This window comes from Embiotoca jacksoni, unplaced genomic scaffold (genome assembly GCF_022577435.1).
Source record: "Embiotoca jacksoni isolate LCO1_2020_lvr unplaced genomic scaffold, fEmbJac1.0.p SCAF_17, whole genome shotgun sequence".
NCBI lineage: Eukaryota > Metazoa > Chordata > Actinopteri > Embiotocidae > Embiotoca > Embiotoca jacksoni.
Window position 1 is genome coordinate 3332565 of NW_027185307.1, and position 15874 is coordinate 3348438.

The 15874-nt window shown below is 42.1% G+C and overlaps 1 protein-coding gene across 1 annotated transcript in view; it reads left to right on the top strand.

The window, feature by feature from the left end:
• The window catches only part of stk17a (serine/threonine kinase 17a), a 42407-nt gene extending 28835 nt beyond the window's left edge, over window positions 1–13572 (top strand). Inside the window, exons 3-7 of the mRNA XM_069151259.1 lie at window positions 4683–4824; window positions 8404–8530; window positions 8619–8667; window positions 10350–10529; window positions 10843–13572. Of these exons, the coding sequence (XP_069007360.1) occupies window positions 4683–4824; window positions 8404–8530; window positions 8619–8667; window positions 10350–10529; window positions 10843–11344 (1000 nt within the window). The 3' untranslated portion in view covers window positions 11345–13572. The remainder of the gene's footprint in view (window positions 1–4682; window positions 4825–8403; window positions 8531–8618; window positions 8668–10349; window positions 10530–10842) is intronic.
• Window positions 13573–15874: the final 2302 nt, after the last annotated feature.

The following is a 15874-nucleotide window of genomic DNA, read 5'->3' on the forward strand; positions in this document are numbered from 1 at the left end:
AACGTAACGGGTGGCTGATCAAAGCTGAATTGATCCATTCTCACAGGCCTGCTCTGACGCTGATTTCATTAATTACATTAGCAACTCGCCAATCAAACTCCGACTCCCCCGTGGCCCGCGTGAACCGGACCTCTCTGTGGGCTTCAAAGCCGCTGCACGGCTTCAGGGACAACACACAGGCAGCTGCTCAATCAGCTTTTGTTTGGTATCACATCAGTAGACTTTGTGTGTGTGTGTGTGTGTGTGTGTGTGTGTGTGTGTGTGTGTGTGTGTGTGTGTGTGTGTGTGTGTGTGTTCGTGTTTGTTCCTGGATGAACCATTCAGTGAGGCTTCTTAGACATTCATATTAATTTTAATTAATTCATTTAGAAATTTGATTATCTTACAGAAAGAAGCCTGGCAGCCTGTTATTGAGCAAGCTCATCAATATCAGTACATCTCAAAGCACTTTACAAAGTTCCTCCCATTCATCCATTTACACACATTCACACAAAAATGGTAGCAGAGCTGCAAGATGCTCGCCTGCCATCGGACTCTTCAGTATGTGGACAGGAGGACCTGGTGATGGAACCACCAACCTGCTCTACAGCCACCCGAGAAATTACTACCAAATAAGTCATTTAATAAGAAATGAATGAATGATAATTTTGATAACCTCTTTATCCATATGTTTTCAAACCCTTGCTCAGTTCAGGTCTGTGCATGTACAGATGTTCTTTTGCTAAGTTCTATTTTTCTGTTTCATGTCATGATAACATCTGTTGAGTTATGTCGGTGCTGCCAAAGCCAGCAGTTTAAAAGTTCGACAAATTCAGTCAACTTTGTTGTTGATTTGAGCACAACCCTTATGAAGTAATGCTAAAAGGCAAACAAACTGGAACTGTCTGCAGCTTGTACAGTTCAAATTATTAAACAAAAATTACAGTTTCAATTTTGAGTTTTCAATTTTTCAAGTTTCAATTTTGAATGACAGCCCAAAATTGAAATGGACAACTCCCAAAGCCAACAGGTCTTTAAACCTGATTGACACATAATTATCTGCTGTGTTCTCTGATGTGAACACTGCAGTACTCACCGGTCCAGGTGACAGTTGAAGAATCTGTGAAGATGGAATAATGCAGAGAAGAAGTTCTTTAAGAGAGGATGACACACTAGAACATAGATGAGTTAGCTTCATCTTCCATTGGCTGGAGAAGTTTTTAATGTGTGTTCCTTTTTTCCTCACACACTACTAACTTTGTATCATATGAGAGGTAAATTGCCCACATAAAAGGCTGAATTACACAGACATGACTCTACTCTAATCAGTCAAGTAGTAACTGTGTGTATCGGACCATTCAAAGCAGACCGGGCACATTAGGTTGTTGTTGTTGTTGTTGTTGTTGTTGTTTTCTGAGTGTCACACTGGGTTGATTTCAGTCTGATCCACTGAGGCATCAACTTTCATTCCAACTGTTTAATGCAGGTGCAGAAAGCCGTCATATGGGCAGGTGTGTGTGTGTGTGTGTGTGTGTGTGTGTGTGTGTGTGTGTGTGTGTGTGTGTGTGTGTGTGTGTGTGTGAGAGAGAGAGAGTGTGTGCAATGGTGACACAGATTAGCAGCCAATCACTTCACACCTACAAACCATCAGCTGACCTAATTATTCATCATAATTCTCCTCTTCTCATGCTCACTGGTTTATGGTCCTCACTACATTCACATTCCTCTTTAATGTGTTTTCTGGGTCTATGCACAACAATGCCCTCCTTATGGCATAAAAGTGTGTGTGTGTGTGTGTTTGTTTATCTGTGTAAGGATAGGTAAAACCACTCATCTTTGCTATAAAGTCATTGCAGACACACATTAATCATTGTCAGCCACAACTAAGAGACTACAATAAATATATGAATAAATAGTGACACTTGTGGACTCATTAACGTGTCACAGTTTCAAAGGAACTTAAAATCTGAAAAAAAAATAATCGGGTACATCCTCTCCTTTTAACCTGCAGCACATGTGCTCAGAGTTTAGCACAAAATCCTCACAGCAACAAAGTATTCAAGTTTATTGTGGTTTTTTACTTTTACAATCATGAAATACTGAGAAATAAAGCCGTTTTAAATAAATCTGATCTCAGTTCCAGTGGAAACTCACCATCACATCTAACAGGGGCGTTTCTGTGTGGAGTTTCCTCTGGCAGCTCCAGCTTCTATGTCATGCATGTGCTTTCTGCATGCATGCAAGGCTGGATACATGTTTGACTTGTTACAATTTCTGTGTGATATGAAGGTTCTAATGTTAAGTCTGTGGTCCAGTCCGTGCCAGCAGTCTCATTAACATTTTAGTTTGGGACTGACATCAGCAACCGATGACGTTACCTGTTTGTCACCCAAGATTGACCTGAAGTTGACTTCATTTTACTAAGTTGACTGACTCATTTCCATTTCCCTCGACAGTTCTACATGCCTTTTTTTAGAATCTCCAGAGGTTTTTTGGGGGGGCCTTTTCAACACAAATGTTGCTGCTTATAAGCAGTGCAAACTGCTGGATGTCGTCCACGTTTTTATTTTGGTACCAGAACACAATCTATGGGGTCGTCTACCACCCAAACACAGTAGTTACTGAGCAGTGTCTCCTGTTCTCATGTGTGTCCCAAGCATAGCATGATTGTTGCTACGGAAACCAGTTGCTCATTGACTGTTTTCCACTTAATGAAGATTTTAAAACAATTTTAAAACTGAAGTGTCGATGCTGCAGCACATATGGGTCTGATGTGTTTCTCCACTCATGTTGTGCATCAGTGTATTCTGCATTTGGTACTAATGTGAGCTGAAATCTTTTTGGGAAAAATGCTCCTTTGACACACATCAAAAACAAAATGAATTCCACACAGGTGCACTGCATGATACAATGAAGCAACTGTCTGATCCACTAGCTGAGTGCTAAGGGTGCACACTACATCAATATATGTGCCCAGAGAAGCAAGTCACTGTTTCAGTTCCCAGTTGGCAAGACCGTCGCTGCTATTTCTTTTCTACTTCCACTGTCACAATCAAATATAGGCATACAATACCCCAAAAATCATTTCTGAATCAATTATCTCTGATTTTGAATCCAGACCTTAAGAGGAAAAGATCAAAGTGACTTTGAAGGAGAGTTCATTGTTGGGGTAGGACTGGCAGGAAGTGACTCGTGTCTGAGTAGAAACAGTGAGTAAAGTGACACCAGCATTTAGATCCATGGTGAAGTAATCGAGGTCAGAAATTGTGGTTGATAGTTGCACGTTTGGTGACGCCCGTGCATGAGTGCAATATATAATTAAAAACAGAAGAGTGGTGACTCGGGTGACTGTGAATGTCAATGGGCACCATCACCAGACTGACAGCTGGAACAGTCTATCAACAATCACAGAGTTTTAATATAGTGAGGGGTTGGAGTGCATAAACTCATCTTTACAGGGCGGAAAGAAGAAGATTGCAAAAACCACCGGTCTTCAGAGATGTGGAACAAGTGACATGGTTAAATGTGTCACCTTTCAGTGTATCCTTGACAAGTTGGCATGTGTGGCGTACGCAGGAAAACAGAGACCTAGAATCAATGCCAAGGTGCACTGATGCTGTTCTGGCAGCATCCTCCTCAGACACGTTGTTGTGTTTTTCTTTCATTAGTCACCGGTCTGTATTTCTGAGTAATATGCAGTCCTTCACAAACATTGTTAACACAAGGTGTAACATCTCCGCAGCAACGCCTCTCTTTACTTAAGTTTTAACTGCTGGCTTTTTAATTTAAAACGTGAATGGGGAAAAAGATGATGAGTTACTTGCAACAGTTGCAATTTTAGTTGGGATGAAACTGCGAAAACCAGTTTTATTCTTTATTATGTTCTTTATTCTTCAGTTGGTAAATGCCTTTTCATCTCACCTTGAAAACATCAGTCACTCCTTCCTTCTCCTCCTTCTTCTCCTCCTCCTTCTCCTCCTCCTCCTCCTCCTCCTCCTCCTCCTCCTTCTTCTTCTTCTCCTTCCTCTGAGATAAAGCCTAATTCACCAACACCCTGAGGGGATGCCTTGTCTATTCCTGACTGCCCTCGCTTTCCTTCTTCTTGAGTTTCTAACTGAGTTTATCCATCAGAGTTTATCTCAGGTCAGAGGAAATTAAAGGCAGTCGAAAGAGGTCTGTATTTCTGATTGGTTGACAAAGTTTGTTTTGATCGCAACCCTGTTTTCTCACGTGGAGGTGGAGGGAAAGTGATCTGTCAACAGCACAAATGGCCTCATTCAACGGAAGCTCATAATTAGTTGGCTATATTTGGAGGTGCTTTGCTATTTCTGCCACCTCCTCCAGCAAGTCAGAACACAGACATTCACACAGTGAGGCCACAGAGTGGATTATTTCTGCTGAGCCTGTTGGGACTCAGCCCGACGCAGGGCGACGCTGCTCATTTTGGTGAGGATGGAGAACAAACGGGGAACGCAGCCTGTAGTTTGGGTTTCCTATGTTTGCTCTGGTTTCCGCCCACAGTCCAAACAAATACTCTGAATTACAGATGACACTGGTGTCTCAGCTGCAGGCCTCCTGACTTTGCACAGATTAAGCAGAAGAAATAATAAATGACTGATATACGTGATGTTCTTTCACTGGAGAATTACAAAAGGAACAAGTGAACATGTTTGCATTGTCGTCTGATGCATGTCTGTTTGCAGTGCGGCCGGAGGAGAGATCTTCCACCAGTGTGTGTCGGAGGACGAGGCCTTCAGCGAGGAAGACGTCAAGAGGCTGATGAGACAGATCCTGGAGGGAGTCACCTTCCTTCACCAGAACAATGTGGTCCACCTCGACCTGAAGGTCAGTGGACACACACACACACACACACACACACACACACACACACACACACGATTCTCCGCTACCACCCAATTTTGCATGTCTTGTATCGTCAATTCATTTCCACTCTTTTCCCCTAATGAGCTCCAAAACTGAACCAGTCAGTTCAGATAAAACCTGAATATTCTCTGGAGAAACATTTTCACATTTCATTTTTGGGAAGTGACAGTTAAAACCTGACAGACTCATCGGTCGTCTGTGTCTGTGTGGTCGGGTAAGGCTACAGATGAAGTAGCTGTACTGATGTCATTCCAGGCAGATGGAAATCCGACTTTTCTTTTGCTTACTCCTTCCTCAACTGTTTGAACAAACCACTCTGTGATACATTTGGTCATCAGCTTTTCAAACTGAAAAACATGTCATCATAGAAATTGTAAACATCAACTAGTCATAAAAATGAGGCTCGGCATAGATTTGAGACCAGAAATAAATCTGCTTCATTTAACATTTATTTTACAGCAACATTTCAACAAGTTTTAAAAGGTCAGCTGCCTAAATTACAAAAAGACTGACAATATATAATATAAATGGCTGTGCAGTGAGATAGCTGCCACACACACACACACACACACACACACACACACACACACACACACACACACACACACACCCTGCTGGCAGTGTGTCCCTGGTGTTACAATATCAAATATAATAAATCAATCAATAAAATATATTCCAATTGAATAAAATCACAATATTTAAGAACATGTATGCAAGATACAATGCAGGTGATTGTAGTTTAGTTTGTGGTGCACACAGTTTAAAAAAACAAATCAAATCAAGGGAAAATATCTGTGACCACATGTACACTGTTTAATCAAAGCAATGCAGTCAGTCATTATAGCATGTCTGTAAACTAACGAAACTTAGGGCTGGCAGTAGCAATGCTGCAGGAGACACACAAACACATACACACGAGTGAGCTGCAGCTGTGCAGTGAGGTAGCTGCCACACACACACACACACACACACACACACACACACACACACACACACCCTGCTGGCAGTGCGTCCCAGGTGTTACTCTGGTGAAAACTGTTGACTTCTATGCATCAGCCAATGTGAAGCTTGTTTAAAGTGAGTTCTGGGAATGATCCACAATAACACAGACAATATTTCTGGAAGAGATTATTTTTACTAATGTCGGAGCCAGAAACAGATGACTGTTGTCAAACAGAAACACAAACTCTTGCACAGCTACTTGCTATCAGGGGAAAGTGAGAAAACATATTTTATTGATGTATATATATCTTATTCAGGGTGGCACAGTGGTTCACACTGTCGCCTCACAGCAGGAGGGTTCTGGGTTTGAACCTTGTGTTGTGTAGTTTGCATGTTCTCCTGGTGCCTGCGTGGGTTCTCTCTGGGTACTCTGGCTTCCTCCCACCGTCCAAACACATGCATGTCAGGTTAACTGCTGATTCTGAAGAATTGTCCTTGAATATGAATGAGAGCATGGATGGTTTTTGTTTTTGTTTCTGTCTGTCTCTGTGTCGGCCCTGTGTTGGACTGGTTGTACCCTGCCTTCACCCAAAGTGAGCTGGGAGAGGCTCTAGCCCCCCCATCGGGGTCTAGATAATGTATGGATATCATATTTACTTTTGACAAGTGCATCTCTGATAGAGCCCTGATTTAACCACATTATTATATTTTTATCTTCAGTGGCCGCCTCTTTATTTCTTAAGTTCCTCTAAATTCCTCTCCACTCTGAATCAACTCTGAACCCTTCTTCGTCCATGAACTAACGCTGAAACAACACACAGTGGCCAGACAGACACAAGGAGACCAGTGTCTAATGTGTCCAGTTCCTTTCAACCCTTGTTAATTTGGCACAGTGTGTTTTTTCACTGTTTCTATAATGACTCTGATACATTGACTACAATCTCCGAACTCTGAAGGATGCAAGAGTGAACCCTCTCCTGAAGAAACCCATCTTCGACCCGGCTAATGTAAACAACTACAGACCCGTCTCTCTTCTTCCCTTTCTTTCCAAAACTCTGGAGCGAGCTATCTTTAACCAACTCTCCTCCTATCTCCACCATAATAACCTTCTTGACCACCAGTCTGGTTTCAACAGACACCTCCACAGAGACGGTCCTCCTTGCTGTCTCTGAGCAGCTTCACACTGCTAGAGCAGCCTCTCTGTCCTCTGTCCTGATCCTTCTAGACCTTCTGCTGCATTTGACACAGTGAACCACCAGATCCTTCTTTCCTCCTTCAGGACCTCGGTGTCTCAGGCTCTGCTCTCTCCCTGTTCTCATCCTACCTCAACGACCTCACCTACCGGGTAACTTGGAGAGGATCTGTGTCTGAACCTTGTCCTCTCACTACTGGTGTCCCTCAAGGCTCCGTCCTGGGTCCCCTCCTCTTCTCTCTGTACACCAACTCTCTCGGCTCTGTCGTTCCCTCGCATGTCTTTTCCTACCACAGCTATGCTGATGACACCCAACTGATCCTCTCTTTTCCAGATCTGAAACAGGTAGCGGCATGAATCTCTGCCTGTCTGACTGACATCTCTCAGTGGATGTCCTCACACCACCTGAAAATTAACCTCCACAAGACTGAACTGCTCTTCCTTCCGGGGAAAGACTCTCCCACCCACGACCTGACTACTACCTTGGACAACTCTGTGTTATCCCCGACCCTGACTGCTAGGAACCTCGGAGACACTCAACAGTCAACTCTCTCTTACTGCCAACATCACTGCAACAACATGTTCCTGTAGATACACGCTGCACAGCATCAAGAGAATACGTCCTCTTTTCACTCAGAAGGTGGCGCAGGTTCTGGTCCAGGTTCTGGTCCAGGCTCTGGTCCAGGTTCTGGTCCAGGTTCTGGTCATCTCACATCTGGACTACTGTAACTCCCTCCTGACAGGTCTACCTGTTAGCGCCATCCGACCTCTGCAGCTCATCCAGAATGCCGCAGCTCGACTGGTTTTTAACCTCCCGAAATACACTCCCACTACTCCGCTCCCTTCACTGGTTAACAGTAGCTGCCCGCATCCGTTTCAAGACATTGGTACTTGCGTACCATGCTGCGAACAGACATGGTCTAACCCTACATCCCAGCCCGCTCCCTCCGCTCTGCTTCTACCAATCGGCTTGTCGCTCCCTCACTGCGAGCTAAACACTCTACAAAATCACGACTGTTTGCTGTCCTGGCTCCTAAATGGTAGAATGAGCTCCCCAACGACATCAGGACAGCAGAAACTCTGAACATCTTCCGCCGCAAACTAAAAACACACCTCTTCCGACTTTACCTTGAACAGTAGAACTTTAGTAGCACTTAAAATTACACTTACTGATAGAACTTTGTAGTTTGGCTTTCTTGAAGAAATTGTATTTTCTTGATTCTTGTTGTTCTGAATTTGTACCCTCATGGTTGAAATGCACTTATTGTAAGTCGCTTTGGATAAAAGCGTCAGCTAAATGAAATGTAATGTAATGTAATCTCTGCAGTGTACATGAAGGAGAGAAGATCAGCTGGCACCGATCAGACAGATGTGGGTGTGTGACTAACATGTGTTTTCCCTGTCAGCCTCAGAACATCCTGCTGACTAGCAGCTCTCCTCTGGGGGACATAAAGATTGTGGACTTCGGTCTGTCCAGGATGGTCAGCAGCCACCAGGAACTCCGAGAGATTATGGGAACCCCGGAGTATGTTGGTGAGTCAACCTTCTATCACCCTGTAAGAATTTTTGCCTCTGATTTGATGCTGAATGATGACTGACATGTTTCTGTTCACTTTTACAGCTCCAGAGATTCTGAATTATGAGCCCATAAGCACAGCAACAGATATGTGGTAAGAAATGTTTGCAACTACAAATTGTGAGGCTTATTTTGTCTCGAGTTCAACTTAATAGTGAACATCATCAACCTCCTGGGCACTGGGCCTTTCTTTTTGCAGTGGTGTGGGTTTGTTATGTCTGTTTTCTTGATTGTTTTATTTTTATTTTTATTAGGACAAATGCACTGCATGAAATACACAATCCTTGGCATTTATAGCTGCAGCTTGGTTGGCGTTATCTGTCTTTATATAATCCACAGCACCAAACAGAGAACTCCAGAAAAAGATACTTTTTTGTACACGAGGCACAAGTAGCACAAACAGCACAACTAATTTACAGTGATGATGCAATGAAATACTGTAAAACAACAAGCAGCAAATTATTCATGACTACATGACTGATACTCGATTGAGTTTAAAATGAGTTTCACATTTGAATCCACCAAGCAGAAAAAGCTGTTTGTTCAAATGAACGCTCCTTTTACTGAGCCAGTGTTCATCCTAAGGTATTTCTTGTTAAAAGCATCACAATTTCCTGTATCAACTTTTACATCACACTTTGAACCAGACGTCTCTCTGAAGTTGTGCTCAGTTTTCTTCCCATCTTGAAGCATAATGCGTACAATTTGTGGAGTCTCCAACTTTGGTGCCCCCTACTGGATTTACCAGTAATGACACTCGTTTGACTGACCAACACAGATTTGATGTCTTTTCTCTATCAACATCCAGGAAACTGAATTCAGTTTCACCACAAAAAGTTTTATAAAAGTTTAAAGTTTTATTGACAAATGTCTTGAAAAAATGTTCTTGCCTGTTTAAGGACAGTGATATAACTTTTTTTTTTTTTCATGGTTATATTGAAACTGATAGCAGCATCAGGTCATTTTTGAAATAATGAATCTATCCACCAGTTTTGTGCTGCTATCTGTGTCATGGTAAATGATTGATTATATTTTTAGGGATCATTGTTAAATAAAACCAAGACATACTGAATAAATATAGACATAAATGTCAAGAAATAAATGTTCAGTAATAAATAATTGTCGACCTGATTGTCCCGGCTTGTTTCCCGTTGAAATTTGATCAACACTGCATGAACCCTGTTTTTATACACAAAGTTTCACTTAATTAGAAATATAATCACCTAAAACGACAACCTTCAGTTGTCGTTGGAAATATAAATAAAACTTGGTGTTCATATGACAGATTTTCCCTTCTGTTTTTTACTGATATGCGAGTTTCTCGTACGTCAGCTGAGTGTTAGCGTTGAAGTTTCTCTTCCTGAGTGTGTGAATAGAGTCAATCCATTTCCGTTTTCACTCTGTTCGTGAACTTTTTGGGGCTCTGTACATTTGACTAGATGTTCTTTTAACGAGTGAGTACAACACCTTCATCAGGCATCACGTCAAGTAAACAACAACAAATCTTCTAGTAGCTCTACAGAAAAGCTTTCACTGACCATCAATGATAATGCAGACAAAGAACGAACTTAGTACTTCAATCAAAATGTGGATATTATTTCTGTTTTAGTACCAATAATAATAGTCTTTACATGTCACGTATCTGTGGAATAATTTACATGTTGCAGTTGATCTGACTCAAACCTTCCATGTCTTTTATGCGTTATGGATCTTATTCCTGTTTGTGCATCGTCTTGCCCTCACCTGTCTGACTTCTCCTCTGTGTCATGTGTTCAGGAGTATCGGTGTGTTGGCCTACGTGATGCTGACGGGAATCTCTCCATTCCTGGGTGAAGACAAACAGGAGACGTTCCTCAACATCTCCCAGCTCAATGTGAGCTACACGGAGGAGGAGCTGCAGCAGCTGGACCAGGCGGCCCTGTCCTTCATCCAGATGCTGCTCCGCAAACAGCCACAGTGAGTCATCACCTCGCTCATCTACAGAAGCAACACAACTTCAAATTGTCAACAAAATAAAAATGGATTGGCATTTTGCCTCTTTGGGGTGTTATCCTTTATTGTTTTGGGATACTTGGCTTCTTGGAAACCTCACATCTGGAGTACTTCAGTGTCCAATTAAAGTGCTAAATGAAGCATTGTTCTACTAGTTTGAAACCATGTGTTTTACTGGATATCACCAGCTAAATATAAATAGCTGATGGGCACTGACACAACACAGAACAAATACAGAGAGAGATGTCAAGAGGTTTCTGTATATTTGTTTTTTTAGGGATCGAGCCACAGCCAAGCAGTCTCTCAACCACGCCTGGCTTCAGGCCTTAGAGCCTCAGGAAACCCAGGAGATCCTCCCAGCAGAGGACCAGGATGCAGGCACCGCCGCCAGTAGCTCCGCCAGTAGCTCCACCAGTAGCTCCACCAGTAGTTCCACTAGTAGTTCCACCAGTAGCTCCACCAGTAGCTCCACCAGTAGCTCCACCAGCAGCTCCACCAGCAGCTCCACCAGCAGCTCCACCAGCAGCTCCACCAGCAGCTCCACCAGCAGCACCGAACCTCCCAGCAGCACAAGCACAGCTGAGGAGGAGGTGGAGGGCCCGGTGACGGATGAGTTGATCGTCATGGCAGCATACACCCTGGGTCAGTGCCGCCAGTCCTCCAGCTCCACCTCTGAGAAGGAGGCTTTGGCTGCCGAGCAGAAAGGCATCTCCAAACGCTTCAAGTTCGAGGAGCCCTTCAGTGCCCTGCAGGAGGTCCTTGGAGAGTTCATCTACTGACCCTCCACCCACCTCGTGCACCATCAGCGTCTGACAGAGGAGAAGTTAGTGTTGTCACGGTAACAGAAATAAGCCTACTGATGTACCAACTCCCCTCCATTTATTGTGTAAATGTATAATCAGAAACTGTTGCACGGTCAATCTTTGTTATTTTAGTAGCTGGACTTTAAGTGCATTTTAAAAGTACATACAGTATTCCTCCCATAAGCATCAGCCCTGCTTGACCCCCACTTTCCTAAACACCTCCTGAAACAATAGCTTAATTTATGTTGAATTTCATTACGACCACATACCCACACACATGCACACACGCGACACACACACACACACACACACACACACACACACACACACACACACACACACACACACACACACACACACGCACACACACACACACACACACACACAACACTGACATATTTCCAAAAGCAACTTTTTCAACTTTGACACTAAACTTCAACTGCCGCTGTTTTAAAGAGTGAAGTCTTTTTTCTACAGCTGCTGTTTCAGACCCACAGATCCAACAGGGAGACATTCATCTGTGTTTTTATGAACAGAATTCACAGTTTGAGACTTTGAGTTGTGTGCAATATCAAGTCAAATACAATTAATAAATTTCCACATCGATTTTCAAGCATTGATTGAGACTGAAAGTTAATTTGACCTCAGCAGCTGATAAAACAATCTGACCACCGGGCCCCTTTAATAGTTCTTCTAGAGCTCTCCAGCAAATTATAGGATCCTGTCATGGAAATAACTGCACATAGAAAAATGATGCATCTAAGTATATATCTACTTACTTCTATTGTTATTATTATATATTAACAATATAGCTCCACCTGAAGTCTCTGGACTGCTGAGTTACGTTCTTGTTAAGCGGGTTTGTGAATGCAGTATCGTTCGGTTTTGGATTGAAACCCGGAGGAGCAGAAAATAGGACAGAATTCTGCAGCAACGCACGTTGATCAAGAAGTTGGTCCAGTTTCAGTTTTAACTCTCACAAACTCACAGACAGCAAGTAGGTGAAGAGACACTCGATCCAGCGAGGAGGTTTTCTGAAAGAGAACATAGTTCATATTTGATGTTCTGTTGTAATAATATAGAGCCTGACTGGTGGTGGAGCTTATAGACATGTGCCAATACAGGTTTTTAGAAAATTGGAAAAAAAGGTTTTCCAAAAACACAAACATTTTTGACAAAGAGCCTAACAATTTTTTGGGGATGAATTAACTATGACCACAGGAAATTGTACCTGTCTGAGTCCTTAATGGATGATTTCTAATTACTTACTGACAGACAAACAGTTTAAAAGGGATCATTTCTAACAAGCTGCACATTCAATAAAAATGATCTAATGTACAACTTGAAATGTATTATCTGGTTCATACCATCTCACAGGGAAGGCTTGCAATCCTGAGAAGTTAAAAAAAAAAGGTCTACACTGATTTTTCATATGTCACTATCTATATGTCCTCATCCTCAGCAGTAGGGTGCTGAAATGAAACTGTCACATTTTGATCAGAGGGAAAAACTGCATTCTGGAAAACAAGGTATCTCTGACTAATATAGAAACATAACTACCGTGAGCAGATGATGTCCAAACATCCTCATGTAACCGGCAGAGCTGATATCTCTGTACAGTGTGTAATGCTTGTGGATACAGCACATACCTGACACCAGTCATCATATTTCTCCATGTGTACTGATGGCTGGAGGGGTGGGTTTGCAGTTGGGACTGTTTGTACTTATAGCGGTGAGCACAGACTCACTTTCCTTGAACCAAATGACTGTTGTGTCCTTTTCCTCGTCTGTGCTGATGAACCAGCTCCTTCCTCAACCCTGTTTGTATCTCTCCTTTATTTTCTATTTGGTGCCATGCTCAGAGAAAGAATTTGATGATTTTAGATCTTTCAGGGTTTTATTTTAGGCTTTTTTGTGTAATATTGCAGATGTTACTGGGTTGTTGTTTTTTTATTCTGGTACGCAGGTTTGTATTTAACAGAAGTGTTTAAAGAGCCATGTCACATATTCCTATTAGAACACAGACTGACCTCCTCAGGGTTCAGTCCTCTCTGAAGCAGATCATTCTCAACTTGTACGCCAAGCACTCCAGACTTCCACTGGGTCTGTACTGTAAATTTATGTCCAAACAATTAGCTCTGTTGCTATGGAAACAGATTTGTACATGAATGTCCTGTACTGTAAATAAACATTTCAGAACTGTTGACAGTTGTGGCTGTTAGTTTGTGATCAGAGTACGACATTAAACATCTGTAGCTCTGTCTGGAAGTCATATATCACTGGAATGGAATATTCATAACACTTGTCTTTATAACATTATACACCTGCTATGAACGTGTGATCTGTATCTGGATATGGGTGAAAATTAGGTGTATATGGACAAAAGTGATGAAACATTTGGAGTTGGTCTGGTACACATTATGATCTCAGTAGGTGTACATGTATCTGTACAGTGTGGCCACATTCTGATAAATATACTGCATATTAGATAGAGATAGACAGACAAATAGATAAACAGAAATATAGCAAAGAGCAGCTTGGTCTAAACATTAAACGGTATAGACACAGAAAAGTAAAATGGTATGATTGTAGATTAACACCGTGGAATGAAGGAAATGGAATTAACAGAACTGATATGGCGAAGGAGGACATTCACACCTGACAGAAAAGGGGTTCTCATTTTGATGACTGCCACCAACCGAGCAATTCCATCTGCAAAGGAAACCCGAACAATTCATCTGAAAGCTCCATAAAACAAGTGGGAATTAAAATGTAAAATTTCTCTTGAAAAGGTCTGTCATTGGGATGAACTTGTAGAATCTCTGTTGCTCCGAAATGATAGATAAATAGAATACAATTTTTTTTTTTTATTTACGAACCATGAGCTGCCGCATTACCTCAGATTACCACTAGATGGAAGCAACAGTCCTATTGTGAAGGATATTATGAGAACGCGTAAGTATTGGAATGGATTTCTTTCAACAAAAAAACTCACGGTTTTTGCATTTGCATTTTATATACATGGATATAGTTTGTTTTGGAAAAGAAAACATCCCTTGGAAACTAGTTTGTTGCAACAAGTAATAATGGCACATTGTAACGTCGTTGTGAAGGGGATGGAAGATGGTGTATTCATTGAGTGCAATTCTAAATATGTAGGAACAGCTTTAGTAAAATACTTCTGACTATACTGTGGATTTACATCCAGTGGAGCTACAGTGCAGACTGTGAACAGATGTTTAGTCTCCGTGCTTCAGCACCTGCAATTTGAAATAGAATAATAAATTTAGCAGGTTTACATCAATATGGAAAGAACTGTATGGGAGATACAGTCCAGAGAAGACAGCAACACATTGTACTTATGTTTTATTCCATCACTGCCAAATTTCTGTTTGGCTTATTTCCTTTAATGTTTCATAGATTAATCAGAGACAGAAATTCCTGAGACACTGTGAGCCCCTCTGTGCAGCTTCCGATCTATTTTGTTAGAAAAAGGGTGATATTGCTCAGCGGAACCTCAGCAGTAGTTCTATGCCACTCACGCGGTTTGCCTGAGAGCATCTTCTGCTGCTTCTGGTCTGTCCTGAAACATGAAAATGAGTGTTAATTTTCTCTGAGAGACCTGATGTACAGGATGTTGCCACATGTCCATTGGAGGCCTGTTGCTAGGCGACCATGACAGACACATGCTAGTGATTAATGTAGAGAAATGCTTGTCTGATAGTGTCACTAATACAGCAGCACTATATGGTGTCAAGTACAGAGCCGCTAATTAAACTTGACACCAATTACCTTCCTGTGTTATGGAGCCCACTGTTGGGAGCACCACACACACACACACACACACACACACACACACACACACACACACACACACACAAAGACACAGTGTTTTGTCAGCTGGCTGGTGGCAGTGGTAGCAGGATGACAGCGGGCATCAGTTAACTTGTCTCCTGATAACACTGCTATTTATTAGTAGAAGCTGGTGTTTCACAGCTACAAAACCTCAGTACAAAACACTTTGAAATATTTAATGACTGATGCCTAATTAATGACAAATCAATCTATGAGTTGGTCATGATTTAATCTCGTATGCCATGTTGATGGATAGCTATGCAGAAACTCCTCTGTGCTGACAGTGTTTACTGCCCTGTGGAAATTAATTTGATCTTGTCCCCATTAAACATTTAAATGTTAAATAGCCATTTAACACACAAAGCAGTTAGTAGTGGTACAAATCTGACAACCAAATCCATACAAGGCTTTGTAGCAGAGTGGGGGAAAAGGAAGCTCGAAACAAAAAAAAAGTAAGGAAGAGCCCTTAATCAAGGAAATGATAAATCAAGCACACCTATGAACAGAGAGAGAGAGGGAGGAGAGAGAGAGAGAGAGAGAGAGAGAGAGAGAGAGAGAGAGAGAGAGAGAGAGAGAGAGAGAGAGAGCGAGAGAGAGAGAGAGGGAAAGAGAAGGGGAGAGAGAGAGAGAGAGAGAGAGGGAGAATCAACA